Below are 16,996 nucleotides of genomic sequence, written 5' to 3' on the forward strand. Positions count from 1 at the left end.
AATGCTTTTTTTTGTGAGATACTGACACCTTTCCTATGAGAAGTTTGTTTTCTTTTAGAAAGAAACACCACAGGGGATGCCCGTTCTGCCTTGCAGAGACACTGAATCCGTGGCACTGCAGCTGATGGGGTTTATTTCTTCCTGCTAAGCAAGCAACCTCAGCATTGCATCCAGGTAGTTACAATTCCTAGTGTGCTTCTGTGAAGCTGCTTATCTGTGAGATGAAGGAAGAAGACAGATGATGGGGACAGAGTCTGAATGGGTGAAGCTGGACGAAGAGATGTGAAAGAACAGACTGCTAGGAAGAGTAAAGGCTGGGCAAATGGCACAGGTCACTAACATAGAGGTTTCCCAGCTGCAGCAGGTCTTGGGAATTTAACTGATAGGTGGTAAATCTACAAGGGACTGTGATCCTCTGGAGTGCCCTGCTGCATAACCCATACGATAGGATCACTGTTCATCAATTCCTTTGCAAGGCAAAGCTTCCCCTTTGACAGCTGATCTCAGCCCCACGCAGCTAAGTGGGGAAAGGGGGCCCTGACCCACTGCTGTGAGCAGGCAGAGGGAGCTAAGAAAGCCTATGGAAAGGGGAGCCAGGGTTGGTTTCAGTGCTGTGTCACAGAGATCAAATAGGTGCTTTGGACTTGGACTTTCTACTTGCTGTGCTCAGGAGCATCCTTTCCTGGTACTAATACATTAGGGTTTGGAGAAAATATACCTACGTTTCTTTCCCACTCTCCGTCTGGTCAGATGAATATGTGAGCATCGTAGGAAATTTTCCAAAGACAACAGACAGCCATCAGAATTGGAATAGTGTTGTGGGTTTTTTGGGGTTTTGTGGGGTATTTTTTGGTTGAGCATCCAGGAAAGAGGGGAGGAATAGGATATTCCAAAATGACAGCAGCCCTGAAAAGTACAGTGCTTCTGCTGCATTGCAGGCTGCTCTATTTGGCTTCTCTGAATACAAATGAGAAGTGGAAGCAGAATTTGCTAGGAGTTAAAGTAGATAATGTGAATAAGGGACACATTGAAAAGTGCCCATGTTAGGGTGTGATAAGGCTTTGAGATCATTTTCCTGTCTGGAAACTGTTCTACTGTTTTTGTTGGTAGCTTTGAGTTGCCTCAGGCTGTATACACTGACTAGTTCTTGTAACCATTGGATTCCTCTATGGAAATATTATGTTTCAGGATGGAAAAAAGCTCCAAACCCTAAAATCGATCTAGAAGTCCCCATCTTCTGGCAGGCAAAGGCATGAAATTGGAATGCTTTCAGGATTTGTGAAGGAAGCTTATCTTTGTCGGTATCCTTAATTGTAGAGTCAAAAGGTCATAGCTAGGAACTAGTTGGCCATTTGGCATAGAGTATATGAAGTCCACCTTGGAGGAGCTGTTGTTTCAGGCCAGTAGTGTCTATGAAGCATCTTATCTGCAGCATGCTTCACTTCTGAAAAGTGGCGCTTTGTTCAAGCTCCTGACATCAGGCCAGTCACTGTATAGTGCTTGTGATTGAAGTAATTGAGCAAAAGGTTTTTGGACAAACCTCTCTCTGCTACTCAGAAGAGGGTTGATGGGTATGAAAGCTCTTGCCAATTTGGCAAACCTTTGTTAAACACACAGGTGGGTTTCAAGAGTTGAAAGCACTGGGAGTCCAGCCCCTTTGCCTTTGAAGTCAGCAGGAGTTTTGCCATTGAGTTCAGTAGGAGCAGCTTCAGACCTCAGGTGGGCAACAACCTGAAGTTACAGCAAAGGCTTTGTATCATGTTTGAAAAGGAGCTGGATTGCTAGCAGCAGATCCTCTGCAAGGAGATCTGATCCATTCCCATTTGTTTCCTTTGTCAGTGCTGCCTCAGAAGTCAGTAGCTCAGTGTCTGTGCTGATTGAAGTACAGGTTTTGTTATTTGTGCACCCTAATACCTTATTAAAGCAGATGCTTTATAAGTAGAGGGGGGAGCCTGTTGTCAGCAGCAGGTCGTGCTGGGATAGAGGCAGGGATGTTTGCTCTGTGTCCCAAGTAAGCCAGGTGATTGTAACACGCTCTGAAGGAAGTGGGGGCTTCTGAGGAAATCGGAGGTTTTGGCTGACAGGAGCTTTGTGGAGTTTGGAGCGTAGCCGTGATGCTGCTCCTCCAGCACTGCTCACCTCCTCTGCATGGATGTGGGGAACAGCAGCATCAGAGTGAAAGGGTTGAAGAAGAAGCATCAAAGGAGTAGGTAATTGCATCAGTGAGAAGAACCTGTGAAGGAACGAGAAGAGGTGACAGACGAGCTGCGGGTCCACCAAGTGGTCTTCTCCTTCCCACAGTGATGCAGTATGGTCCACACAGGTTGTGAACCATATATGTGTGGGGACATGTAGGATCTTTGATTAGAGGAGACCAGTCACGTACCTTTTGTACATGTAACAAAGAAGTCTCCCAGTCAAATTTCAGAGGCAGGGGCTGAAAGACAGGTGGAAGATGGGGAGTTTGTTTAATTAAAGGGTTAGGTTCTGTATGCCAAGGGAAGGAGGTTGATCTGCAGTGCTGAGGAAGCTGAAGGAGCCAGTTGTACTGAGAAGGGAGGGGAGTATTTCATAGCGGAAGAAAGGTATCCACTGCTGTCTCCCTGCTCAAGTGATAGGCATCACATATCCCAGAGGGGCTTTCAGCAGGGATGGGACAAACATGCTCTGCTGCTGGTTGGAATTTGAACTAGATCAAAAATAGACAGTGTGAAGTGTATTAATTAGGGGTTTTCAGCTGTCACAGGGAATAAGGATGCAATTAAAGGTGCGGTTGTTCTTGCACCTCTTATTTCTAATGCTGGGTAAGTATAGTTGGCTGTCACTCTCACTTGCTGATGGGTGTGTTGCCCTGATTCCCAGATGAGGTGCAAGAACCTTGCCTGAGATGTATTGCCTGACCCCTAGACCAGGAGATGGACGAGTCATAACATCTTGGGAAATGGAGGGTGAAAAAGTCCTCTGAGACCATATAGTCTCAGCAAATAAGACTTGCTCAGTAAAGTGTATTTAGAGCTGTTTGCCCAGCCTGTTTCTAAACATCCCCAGTGACAACACCTGCTCCTGTGAGATTTCCACTTGGATTTTCTCCAGAGCAGGTTCACTGAGGCTGACTGTGACTGGCATTCAAGCTGTATGAGCACATATGGTAGGAGGGGAGCAGGCCCCCAGCAGTACCCTGGGGAAGCCTGAAGGCTGGAACATGACTTGCTTATAAACACCAAAACCAAGAGAACTGCTCAGTGTTTACTTCAATGGGTGCTCAGAGAGAAAATGCTCTCCAATTTCCTACCAAATTGGTCAGTAAAGTCCACATAGCTGTTGGGAGGCAAGCAACCTGTACACAAGTGTGACTGCTCTGCATAGCACAGTCACCCGCTCTGGGAGCTTTTGCTTCTTTGTAGGTACTTTGTTTTATGTTAGTAGCTGAGAAAGAAGCCAAGAGTTGGGCAGGGCCATGGGGAAGAATGCTGCAAGGTATTGCTGAAAAATGCATTGAATGTGGTGGTTTAGTTACTGGTCAGACTGGTATGAATTTTTTCTTAAGAAAAAGAAGACAGAGCTTTTGAATTGCATTCATGCCTTACACTACTAGCAGCCAGACGGGTGAGTGTGTGGAGGTACTGTATCTCATCTTTAAGAGTGCCAAGAACATTTCCCACTGGCTTAACTGAATCTGGAAGTGGAGTTGACTTGCAGACTTGATAAAGCTGCTTTCTGGGCCCTGGGGATGGTCCTTTCTTTCTTGCTAAGACAAGAAAGGAAAATTTGGTGACAGTATTGTTGTGCCGTGATGCACAAAGAATGTGATTGTGTTCAAGAGCAAAAGCATCTTGGTGAGCTCAGATAACGAACGGATCAAAAGGAGAGCTTGCCACTATGACTGGGATCCTGGGTTTAAACCCAGTTAAGTACCTGGGAGCTGATGTATGAGATGCACTTTGAAGCACTGCAGATTTCCCCAGATGCTTGGATTCACAGTACCAGGAGAACTAAATTCAAGTTTTGAAAGTTGTGCCTTTTGTTGACTGGCCCTTAATGTCTTGTAACGTGGCTGCTGAGGACTGAACACTTACAGTGAGGGCGAAAGTGGTGAAGAAAAAACCCGTGCCATTTGCATTTAAAGCTGCTTCTTAACAACACTCAAGTGAAAAAGACTCAGTAACCAAAATATCAAGAAATTACCTTTTTCAGGGTATAAGCTCCTGAAACTGCAGAGCTTTACCTTCAGCCATCTTTATGGATTGAGTTGAGTGCTTAATGAATGACAGTTTGCTCAAGATATTCCCTAATCATAACCATATTCTACAGAGACCAGTTACAGCATCATTATTATCTCTTACTCTATGAACATGTTATGTCAGGTTAATAATGATTGCAGTGGGAATGTGTGATCCAGCCCTCTGAAACCAAGATCTTGCTAACATTCCTGTAAATGATTGTAGGTACATGAGTAATGTTTCATGAGGGTTCATTTGCCTCTTAATTTCTAACTACCACCTTGAAAAGCAGATTCAAGAAGTCTATCTAGGAATTCTGCTTTGTGCTGTTTGTAAGACATGGCAGGAGTTCAGATCCTCACTGCAACATAAATAACTGTGGTTGCTACAATCTGTAGCAGGGAGAAATACTTTCAGTCTAAAAGGAGACTTTCTTTTATGGTTTTCACAAATCACAGTGGTCAAGGTGGTGGTGTAAATGCTTTCCTCCCAGTCACAAATGATGGTGTTGCTGTTCTAGTCCTCTGAAGTACTGCATGGTGGCATCTGTTTCACTAGATAATCCAATTACCTGGATTCACTAGCCTGTTCTTTAAAAACCTGTGCACCAAAGGTATCGATATGAACCCTCAAACTATTCACAGTTCTAGGCTGAGCCTCGTGAGTCTTCAAGCTCACAGTTTTGCACTGTTTTCTCAAGCTGGGTAACTGTTTCACCACTCTGAGCTGGGACTGCACTTGAAGCAGTTACCTTCTGATGTGTGCTGCTTGTGGCTAGCAGTGACAACCAGGCACAGTGCCCAGAGACTGCTGTATCTTGCTAGTGGTCCAATCTCATTCATATCCCAGGATGCTGAATCTCTAGGATGCTTCAGCCAGAGCTAGTTGGAAAAGAGCAAATGAATTCTGCTGCTGTTGTTATGAATGCAAATAGCAGTCTGCTTCTCCTGAGTAACTGAAAATGTTGTGAAAGGCTCTAGTTAGTATTTGTCCCATCAAGATATTTCTGTTGTCCCTTTTCCTTCCTCATGCTTCCTCTCGGTGGTCCCAAATGTGCCTGTGTAGGTGCTGAAATGTGAGCTGTAATGGGATAGCCAGGTAGGTGGGAAGGAAGCAGTTATGTTGAGGGGTGAGTCCATCGGAAAGTAATCCATTTTAATCTCTGGAAAATGTTATTTCAAAGAAAGAAAACTGTAAAGAAATTTACAGAAATCTAGTGGTTCTATCCCATGAGATGTAAACCCATCTTTGGCGCTAGATGAGTTCAGTTTGAACGTGAAGGCCCTTTAACATGTAGCTATTAATGCCACAGATAGTAACGCGTATGAATACATCCAAAGGAAAGTGCAGTTATAATTGTGGGAATCACAACTTCAATTTTTAGGACTTCTATATTTGAAAATCCCTGCGAAATTGATATTTTTGGTCCCATTAACCACACAGAGACATACACAGAAACCGAGCATCAAGGAGCACACAGAAGTGTGTTTTGTTTCTTTTATGCCTACTGCGAGAGGCTCAGAAGTAAGAGGGGAACTGAAAGGGGGGGAAGGGGGGTGGAATTTTTAAATGGTTTAGAAAAAACAATCCTTGCTCTCAAATTTCAATTGCCAGATTTCATCACAGACTAATTCCTTGCAGCTAAGCTGCAAACCTCTATGAAAATAGGGGTTTACAGTGGAAACACTGACTAACTGTAGCTACACAGACCCATGAATAATGACACTCTAATTACGCCTTACGATTTACCAAGCCGTGGTTTCTGCGTAGCTCATGAGTTTTTGCTGGTTGCTGGTTTGGGGAGCAAGGTCCTTTATTCTCGCCTGTGGTTTGCTTCCTTTTGTTCATATTATGTTGGCATGTACCTTTCAAAAAGCTTCCCTCTGAAGGGAGCTGGGCAGACAGCTATGATTAAGTACGAAATGATTGGGTGAGCTGTTTGTCAAAGTTATAAATAGGACACCACACAAACCCAACACTAATCTCACTGAAAGACAGATACTGGCAACATTTCTTAGTCATCTGTTCCTGACGCTCAGGGGAGAACAGCTCCGCTTCCATTAAGTTTTCAAACAGAACTTGCCTAAAATACATTTTGCTGGTGAAATTTTTGGCATATGCACTGTGAGCCATGCTGAGATCTAGCAGGGCGTTGGAGTTTTAACTGTTCATCCCAACTTAATCCTGGTCCTCTGGGTCACCCCTCTGTGTGGGGGTGAGCAGTTTGGTTCTTGTGGAAACAGATCTGTTCATGACGCAGTTGTGGCAGGACTCGACTGGTGCCCTCATCTCATCATACCACTGAATTAATTTCAGGGGTAGAAGAGAGGAGCTCCTTATGGATATCCGTTGCATCTTTGGGTTTGCAGGCAGCTTTCTGTAATCTGCTCTTGGAAGGTCAGATGGAGACATAAAAAGAAGAGCAATGGCACAGGTTTTGCCTACGTGCATCTGCAGCCAGAAGTGAAAGGCGGCATATTGAATTCCTTCTGCTGCAGATCTCTTGCACGCAGTGGCCATGAGGCTTCTGCAGGCTCCAGCCTTGATGCTGGTGCTTCTTAGTCCAAGTTTTTCAACAGCTGCATCAGTTTTGTTGAACTGAAAGTCTGCAATTTCATGTTCCCACAAGATGACCCCATTCTTGCCATTTCCTTTCATGGTGGCTCAAATTGTAGGAAGGGGCTCGCTCCACAGTGGTGCAGCACTTTTGCTGCTGGCCAAAACATTCATGAGACAAATAAAGCAAAGCAGTAGCTGAGGAAGAGCCAAGCATTTCTGGGGTTGACAAAAGCTTCAGGTTGCAAAGTGAAAAAGCCCACAGCAACCACGACTTGCCCCTTCAATCCTGCACCTTCCCACATCCCTGCCAACACATACAGCAAAGAGTTTTAGGGGAGGTATAAGCACTCCTAATTTATGGCACAGGGCAACAGCTCTGCATAGGTAAAGTCTCCTGAAGTTTTAAAATAGACCTAGAAAAGGGTGCTCCTGAATTTGTGGGGTTCAGACAATTCATGACAGGTATCTTTTCAATTCTGAACAGTGTTCACACATTTATGGGATTTCAGTTTAACGAGTGTCATTAAACCTAGTTTCTTCAGTCTTTAGTCATAGGCATTCTGGTTTTGTGAACTCTCAGAATTGGATTCAGATCTAAGAACCTAGTTTGTTTAATAACTATTTAAAGACAAGGCTTTTTGCATACTCAGGAGGCATTTTCATTGTTACCAGCAGAGTGGTTGAGGCTTCTTTTAGTTTGTTTAGTTTCCCTTGGGAGATTTTTGTTGCTGGAAGGCCAGATCCTCCTTGGACATACACATCTTCCTGCAGGAAGGGAATGAGCTGCCCCTGGTGCTACCAGCAATGCCTGTAGCTGTGCTCAGGAGCTGGTGTGCGGTCCTCTCTTGGGTAAGCTAGCAGCCAGGAGTGTAGCTCATTAAGGTGGGCAGCCTTGGCAGCCCACTTCTGCATCGTGCCCATCCTCCTCTGGTGTGATACATCCTGCTTATCACAGCATCCTGCAAGGGTGGCAGGGATAAGAGTGTCTTGCAGGAGCCATGTGTTAAATACGTGTCTGAAGCCCAGAGAGGTGGTATTCATGGTTTTCACACCAGCATCTACTGCTTGAGCAGCTTTGCTGGGGTTAGAAGGAAATGTTCTTTAATTGCTAACTTCTCCAGGTTTGTTCTTTGCACTGAAATGACTGGGAGTGGCCACAAGCATCCCCCATTCTTGAGCAACAATCTTAGAAAGGTGGCTGAGGCTCCTTAGTTTTGTTATCCCAAAATAGCTCAAAGTGTAGCATCACCATTTTCCTTGTAGGGCTTTAGTAGGGTGGCTGGAAAAAAGACTTTTGGTTTTGATCAAAGTCTTCCTCAAGTTCCTAGCATGGATTATATTGATTATTGCCCCAAAGCTTTTTTCTTTTAAATGGAGAATAAACCAAAAGCCTTCACCTCTTTAATGTCTTTGTGGGAACTGCATCTTTAATCCTCAGTTTACTACTGAGATCCCTTTTCCAGTCCAATCCCTCTGGCAGCAAGCTGCCGGGCCATGGGGAAGAGCTGGCAGTTTCTCCAGTAGCTATTTTTCTGAGAAGAAACTGGAAAAGATTCTGCTTAATGAATTGCTTCTCTTCTTATGTAATAATGTATTTATGTTGTTATGAGGCCTCCAGTGAAGCTGCATCTGATAAGAGTGATAGGTTTCCAGTTTGATCTTATTTTAGATTGCAGCAAACTGAGGATAAAAAGACTCTTTGTTCCAGGAAGAAGGAAAAAAAAAGATAGAACCAAAACATCTGGTGAGAAGCTGACGTGCTCAGGACAGCTCTGAAGCGGTTGGTAGTGATGGGTTATGACACACAACTTCTATACATCCCCACAAGTGTTATGTGAAGAGAAGATAATTCTTCCCTTGTCTAAGATGCTTTTTAAGAGTTTTCTGTTTTTTAGAGAAGGGGAGGGGAGAGACAGTGAGCAGTGAACTCCCTGTCTGTTTCTCCATGATTCTTTGCAACTGGTTTAGTCTGAACTGAAGGCTTCTTTCAAGATTGATGTATTTGGAGTGTGCTAATTGTAGACCATGTTCTGGGTCCCCTTTGAAGCCTTTTGTAATTGATCGTCTCCTTTCCTGGAGCAGAGAACTGCTTAGGATCTCCCCAGGGATGGGTCCAGTGCCTAGAGGAGGATCTGAGGAGCATTGGGTTTTGGTGTGTTCAGTCAGTTCTGCTAGATAGAGGTCCTTCATTGCTTTTGGTACTTGTGGATTTGGCTCTAATTCTTTCATTCCTCTCTCAAACTGCTGAAAAAGATCTTTTCTACTGCAAATTATAAAGCGTTTCCTACATTGTCCTTAAACACAGGCTTGGATCGTTGCATCCTGTGCTGGTTCCTGCTGCATGCGTGCAGCTTGGAGTCAGAGACAGAGCCAGGCTCTGATGAGAGACTGGGGGAGCAGAGTGATGGGAAGGAGTGTTCTGTTCCATGCAGGAAAACACTCCCAAACCCCAAAGGAGCAATACATGAGGGAAGTGCTCTCGTGCACATCTTTTCAGTAAGAATCAAGTCTCTTATCAGGGTTTGTGCATTTTCTCTGTTCCCTTCCTTTGGGCAGTTTCCCGTTGTACCATACACAGATGACATTAGGATGTTCAGACTGTCATTGCTGAAGGCACTCTTATCTACTCTGCACTTAATATTTTTCCAGGACATGGAGGTGTCTTTTTCTCCTCTGTTAATCAACTTTTTTTTGCCCATGTTTGCCTGTCTTATAAATTCCTCTGACATCAGGGTCTAGGATTAAACAAATTGATATCACGCTTCCAGTGTGCAGGCGTGACACTGAGCTGACAGCCTCAGAGCCTCAAGTGTTTCAACGCACAAGCAGAGCAAAGACAGACGAAATTCACATTCAGCTTGGCCCGCACTCTCCTACCCAGCTCTCTGGGAGTCAGACTCCAGGCTTGAACAGGCTATGTTGGTGGGAAACAGGGCAGTCGCAAAGCACTCCAACTCATCAGTGGGTTTCTGAGGATGGCACTTCTTAGTGAATCGATACAGGTATTTCTGTGTCAGGGTAATGGAATTACAGAACACTACTAACCTGTTAGGAAGCCAACTCCACGCAGTAGCCAGATTAACTTGTCTTATTTGGTTAACAGTGTTTTGTTAGTTTATTAAATCCTGGTAGGGGTAGGAAGGTAAGGAGTGGAAAGAGCAAATCTTACAGGTTATCTGTTCTTGGTTGTTCACTTCTGTTTGTATAATCCTGGTCTGAATGATGAGCTGTGGGAAGAAGCATTTAATGTTTTGCTATTGTTTCATCTTAAACACATGCATTCCATTAACAGAGTAAGCATATTCTCTAGCTATTTTTCTAGCTTGCTGTTTCTATCAGTGATGTGGAACGTAGAGCTTGTTTTCTTTATCTGGAACGAAAACGTTAGTTCATCTCAGATAGCACAAGCTATTTGATCAACTGTCAGATGGTAAGGCATTATAAAAGCTGCTGACACAGGGCAAATTCAGACCTGCGTTGTGCAGCTTGAAAAGACTTCATGCCCTTTTTATCAGTCGCTTGAGATAGCCAGCTATTCCCTCAGCAGTGGCAAAGGAAATGGGAGTTGGTTGTTCTGGAGCCCAATCCCTCTCACCTTACTGAGGCTGAGGGGCAACAACAGTGTGAAGATTCTTTTCCCAGGTGACAAGCCATTGAGGAAACAGCCTCAAGCTGCACCAGGGGAGGTTTAGACTGGATATGAGGCACAATGTTTTCCCCAAAAAGGTGTTCAGGCATTGGAACAGGCTGCCCAGGGCAGTGGTGGAGTCACTATCCGTGGAAGCGTTCAAAAACCGCATAGATGAGGCCCTCAGTGACATGGGTTAGTGGTGGCCTTGGCAGTGCTGGGGAATGGTTGGACTTGAGGATCTTGAATGTCTTTTCCAACCTCATTCTTATCCTGAGAGTGATTCTTGGTGTGAAAGTGCAGAAGAATCAAGACTTCACATGAGCGCGGCCCTTCCTCATGACCATATTCTGCCCTGACTTCTTGGCCAACCCATAGCTCTGCCCCACCATGCATTTCCTCAACCCGGGAGAGAACATGGCTTACTGCATTTTGATTAAAGGGTGAAGATTTGCCATACAATACTTTATATTCAGGCCTGCTGACATTAGGTGCAAACCCAAGCCAAAAATGACGATACTCTTAATACAAATCAGAAAATAGAAGATAACATATTTTGCCGACAGCTGACTGCAAATCAAAGCAGGCACTCAGCTAACACCTGCCTTTGCAATAGGAGAAAATTCTTCATCTGCAATGTCCTTCATAGAGCAGTCTGGTAGCTGGTTCGGTTTGATGTTAGCAGCTACTGTGAGAAACCAGCCATACACCCAGGCACCTTACACAGTATTGTGGGGTATAGGTTTGGAAGCAGCTTGCTAGCTGATGTTTCTCAGTGCCTCCAGAATGAAAAGGATATCAAGAACTCAATCTAGGGCAGTCAGCTGGAACTGTCTCCTAGTCTGAATGATTTTGGGATATCCCCATTTCCTGTAGGAATTATCTGTGACAAGACCAGGTTTCAAGGTGCTAGTGCTAGAGGCTTTGCTGTCCGTTACTTATCAGCATGTGCTAGATCATGTTCTCTTTAAAGGCATGTATTTCAAGAGAGATGGGGACAGGAACACCTGAAGCAGGAAAAGCTGGGAGGCCTAAGGAAGGGGTTTTACTTTCATTGCACTATCTTTTTGCAAGGTATTTTTAACATCTGAGCCACCTCCAGGCTCATTTTGCTTCAGCTGCAGACACTGTGACATGGTTAAGAAAAAGAAAAAAGGAGGAAAAAGACCCCAAGCCATGATCTGAATTACATTGGTTTATCCTGGCTGCGGTACTCATTAGCCCGGATGGGGTTTAGGTGGCTGGGGGCTGTGTCCTGGCATGCTTGGCAAGGGGATTTCAGCAGAATGGGACTTTAGCAAGTCTGATTGCCTTTGCCATGTCCACCAAAAATGCCTGAGGAGGGGTTTTGGGCTGTAGGTGTCCTGGCATGGGGATCTGGACTGAGGCAGCTTGGGGTCAGTTTTGGTCTGGGAGCATGAGATGAGGTTTTGGAGCAGTTTGGAGAGGGAGGGGGCAGGGGGGAGAAGAATCAAGACAGGTTTATCACAGCCTGAAATAGATTAACCTCTGGGAAGAATGATTTTGTAATAATTTGCATTTAGATATTCTGACACATCCAGATAACCCCAAACCTTCTGCAAACGTTGTAATGAATTCAATCTCCAACATCCTGTGAGAGGGATAGAAATAGCACTAGTTACATGGTTAAAGGAGCCAAGGACTCCTCTCTCAGTACTGCATTCTGATATTTTCTTGTCATCATCCTTCTGCCTATTCCTTTCCACTTCAGGGCAGTTAATCATAAATGAGATGTTTGTTCAATGCTGTTCTCATGTATTCTCTGCCCTGTCTCTGTTCCAAGAGACCATGAAGTCAGTGGGTTACATCCCACCCCGACTTTGGCAGCCTTTGCAGAAGAGCTGGGTCTTCCAGGAGATCCAGATTGTGCCACACAATTTGGGTGCCAAAGGCTTGGGCAAGCATATTGTTTTCTGAAGGGAAGCGGAGCATCCCAAAGTGTATCTCCTCTTACAGACATATCTCAAATCCAGAGTGCTTAAGGCAGCAGGAGCTGGTATTAGCTGAGCTATCAAATGCACCCTGGGCACCCCCATGCTCTGCTGCAAGGCCTGCTCAGATGAGGGGCTGCAGGACAAGGTCTGGCAGAGATGGCTGCATTTCAGTGACAGACTCATATGGGATTGTGTAACTCTCTTTGGGTCTGACCCAGAGTTGGCCTGAATCACTGGGACTGTATCTGTTATCTCCAAGCCCTCTGCTTGCTGCAGGTTTGACCTCTGCTGTTCTCACTTGCTTTCTATAAAGCTCTTCCCAAGGCTGGGAGTATGGGCTCTGGAACAAGCAGTTAGCAACATGCCAGCTGTATATAAAGGGAATCTTGTCTGGCACAGCAGCGAAGAGGAGAGCACACACTGCATCTTGCAGATTTACTCCTCATAAAACACCTCTAGCTCTCCACAGATATCTGCAGATAATCTGCCAAGTGAACCCAGGGATATTTATGGTGCAGCTTCGGCAATGACATAACAGCAAGTCAGCAAACAAATGAACTTTGAAATGGAAGGAGAGCAAAAATACAGGCTGGAGTGTGTTTATTTTGGAGTCAATAGGAAAGGTTAAATCATAATGGTGACTGTTTCCAGGGTGGGTCAGGTTAGATAGCAGAGCAAGCAAAGCATTTTCATAGTGCTGTGAGACTGTTTGGTGTGTGCTGAGTTTATATTACAAAGACAAATGAAGACAAAGACAAAAAACTTGCTTCCCACCGGGATAAAGTGCTGTATTGCTGAGTACCGTACAGATGCCTGCAGAAAGCTAAGGCAAATGTTGCTTCCAAAGGGATTAAAATGGATCTGAGTTCAATCATTAGAAAAACTCCACATTCAAGTCTCAAGGTGTATAAATGTAGGCAGTTTTAGCTATGGATGTGACTTTTCCCTTGCTCTCTCTCTGTTTCCCCCTCTGTCTCTTCCCCTGCTCTGTTCGGCAGTGCCAGCTGGCGGGAGGTTACTTGAAGCTCTGCTGGCACAGCGAGGTGTTGGACTGATGCCATCCTGCTGGAACACGCTCCCTGCTTTGCCCGGCATGGCAGCGGGGCGGGTTTGTCACGTTGTAATTAGCGCGCCTCACACTGCTGCTGCTCCTCATTGTTCATCTGGGAGCTCAGGCACAGGACAGGGCCCTTCCTCCCGTCCACCTTCCTCCTGCGGGCAGGCCCTGCTCTTCCCCAGAGGCAATGGCCACGCTTCCCCCCTTCTTTTGTTTCTAACAGGGCTCCCCTCTGGCTGGCAGCTCAATGCGCATGTGGTGTCTCCTTGCTGCGGCCGCCGTGTTTGCTCGGCCTGGTTTGAGGCCCTGAGGAGGCCATGGCACAGCCAGGCCCGGCTGATGGGCAGCAGGCAGGAGATGGGAGCTCCCTGAGGAGCCGGTCCCCAGTGCTTCACCTTGGTTTACCACAGCAGGGGATTTGGGAAGGGCTGTTCGGGGCTTGAACCTGCAAGCCCTGGTGGGTTGCGCTGAAGGGAGAAGTGGCGGGAGCGCTTTTGGGTGCTATCGAGTGCAAAGCTTACAGCACCAGGGCCTCATCTGCACAGCTTGTTAGCCAGCAGTGGTAAAGGCAGTCTTAGGGAACCACTGGGATCCTCTGGGATCCATCTCCTTCTTTATAGGCCTTCCAGAGAGGCCAGGTGCTGAAAAGGCCTCACTTTGTCCTGAGGGCATCGAGGGCAGTGTGGAAGGGTGCGTAGCGCAGGAAAACAACTGTCAGCACAACTTTGTTCTTCATCAGAAGCCCTGTGGCAGCAGAAATCGGGCAGAAGAGGCTGGGCAAGAAGAGAGTTTGTAATTTGCTGTGACACGAAACAAAGCTGTGTCTTGTCAGAAGATTGCAGCTCCCTTTCTCTGCCTGTCTGTCACACATCAGCAGTCCTCACAGTGCAACGTTACAGATATGAGCTGTTGCAATAATCCAGTTTATGAAGGAAGGAAAGGCTTAGGCAAGCACTGTAACTTAACTTGCATTTGATATGGCGAGCATTGAGCTCTATATGGTATTTGTTTGACTCTTAATTTCTGTACTCAAGCGAGTTGCTGCTTTTCCTGTTGCTTTGATGTACTCATGGGGACTTTAATGGGGGAGCCCACAGGATGCAGCATCCTGCTCGATCTCCTCCGCACCAGGAGCATGGCACAGGCCTGATGGTGGGAGTTACTCTCCTATGGAAGCTGGTGAGCAGCAGTTCCCATCACATAGGCAGGAGGCTTTTCCATCAGTGCAGGTGCACATGGTAACCTGTCTTCCAGGGTAGGCTCACCCCAGCACCCTGCGCAGGCTGCTCCAGAGCACTCCGTGAGCAGGGACCCAAGGGCCAGCAAAATGCAAACTCATCCTGAATGGCTTATGCCTAAAATACATCAACTACAGAGCACTCCTGTCAAAATTGCTGTTGGTCAGGCTGCTAATGACATGGTGCTCACAAGGGTAGGACACGTGCCCTTTCAGTTTCAAAGGCCCTTTACCGTAAAGCACCCATTTGCGAAAGGGTCTACACTGGAAATAGCTATGGACTTAAATGGGAAACTCTGGAGGACTGCACAGGTTCAGGATTTGAAGCTGTTGAGACACACACAAAACAGGATTTTAAATGTATGTTTCAGCTCAGCTGTGATGCAAAGATAGCAGTCCTGTCTTACACCATTTGGTTGTAATCCCAACCAAAGTATGTTAAGCATGGTGACTTCTTCATAATGGGTTTATCTCAAGGAGGGAACAAGGAGGGGTTTTATTCTTTAAAAAGAAAAAAAAAAAAAATCACCTTTATTTTATTTTATTTTGTTTTATTTTATTCAAATGAATTCTTACAGCTGGGTAAGGAGAAGCACAGGGTGTGTTTGCAGGTGAATGTGTCTTCCTTTGTAAGGATTCATATGAACTTAGGCAATTATTTTTAAACTGTTGCTGACTCTGCCTATGCGAGCACTTGCTTCTCCACAGTAAAGAGGTTGCAGAGGGCAGGAAGAGCTCGCATACTGAGAGATTTTTCAATTGGACTGCCCAGTCCTCTTGCCTTTCCCGTCCTTCCCTGTAGCAAAGCATATATTCAACCAGGGCGTGTCACGGCAACCCTTTATGGGTGATTTTGTCTCTTTCTGGAAGATAAGTTTTTCACAGAAAATGTCAAAACATGGAGGGGGGTTAGTTACCCAAATTCCATCTGTCTTTGAGTGCGTCTGTCTTTTGAAAACGCCTCATGAGTCTCACCTCTCTGCTTATGGGAATGCCTTCTCAGGGTAGTTTGGAGGGGGTAGTTTGATGGGGGGCACGTTGGAGCTGGGGTAACTTCTTGATGAAGTAGTTTCAAACAGTTGTTCTGACATACCTGTTAAGTCTAATGAGGACAACTGATATGTCGTTTAATCAGACCTCCATGTCTTTTGGGATTCTAGGCAGAGCGGAATTCTAGGGCAGACTTGGAGCAGGAGACGCTTGTATTTCCCTTCTTGGCCCACGTATGAATTTTATCTCCTTCACTCATCCTTCCCTTCACAGTCTGGAGTGAGAAAGTTTGTACCTGCCTTCATACCAACCGCTATACTAATGCAAGATAGCTCAAAATAGGGGGTAAACACACAAAGCCTGATGTAGGTCCAGATTACTGGGGAGCTGGAATATTTTTATGCTAAGTTCCTTTTCCAGACCTGGCCATTCAACTACATTTTCTGTCATTTTAGGGGAGCACCTGCGAATCTGCCCACAAGGCTATACCTGCTGCACCAGTGAGATGGAGGAGAACTTTGCAAACAAAAGCCGAAGTGAATTTGAAGCCATGATGAAAGAGGCTGGTCGCTCTGTGCAGATGACCCTGACAGCGCAGCACAGAAGCTTTGACAGTAAGTAAAACCTACTCGATTCCTCCCTGCTAAGGATCCAGACACTACTTCACTTTCCAAGCACTGTTTGAGCCAGGAATTTGTGTTTGACACTTCTTCCTCTGCATCTTGCTCAAAAGTTTGTGTCATGTGTTGAGCTTCAGTGGGAATTGTACCTCTGGCAGTGTTTTGCAAGACCAAGTCGTTTTGAGAACTGTTTCAGTGAAGCCACTGAAAGAGGCTGGCAGGCTCTCGTACCAACAAGTTGTGTATCTTGGCACTGACATAGCTTTTACAAGCATGTTGTAATCGAGTCTTACCACAGCAGCATAACATTGGAGGTAGTGATGTAAAATTTGGCACTATGCCTTGGGCTGTAAGTTGAACAATACGGTAGAGGTGACTGGATAGCCTACGGTAGATGGGGAGGGTTTAAGGAGGCATGGATTTTTCTTGTCCTTTCTGTATAGATTGCAAATCAAAAGGTTAGTTCACATTAGAGGCTTATAACTTTCAGCTTCGTACATACATCAGAAATGTTGTACAGCAGTGAAGGTCTTAGAGACTGTGATGCATAAGATGTTGGGGACATATTCTCCAAAGTACAGTATCCCTCCTAACGTGCTAAGCAAAGGCTAAGGATGGCTCTCTTGCTTTTATTGTTCCCTAAAGAATCCAATCTGCAGTGCACAGTAAGCCTCAAGGTCTGAAGGCCACTGGAAATAAATGGTTTATTGGCAAAATTGAGATGACCTAT

At 45.5% G+C, this 16,996-nt stretch overlaps 1 protein-coding gene across 1 annotated transcript in view; it reads left to right on the forward strand.

Annotated features, from left to right (window-relative positions):
• Positions 1-16,996, forward strand: part of GPC1 (glypican 1) — a gene marked incomplete at its 5' end in the record, with an annotated part of 198,335 nt that overhangs the window by 84,822 nt on the left and 96,517 nt on the right. Inside the window, one exon of the mRNA XM_080623488.1 lies at positions 16,102-16,260. Coding sequence (XP_080479614.1) covers positions 16,102-16,260 — 159 coding nt within the window. The remainder of the gene's footprint in view (positions 1-16,101; positions 16,261-16,996) is intronic.

The sequence above is a fragment of the Psittacula echo genome (assembly GCF_963264785.1).
Source record: "Psittacula echo genome assembly, chromosome: 7".
NCBI classification, from domain to species: domain Eukaryota; kingdom Metazoa; phylum Chordata; class Aves; order Psittaciformes; family Psittacidae; genus Psittacula; species Psittacula echo.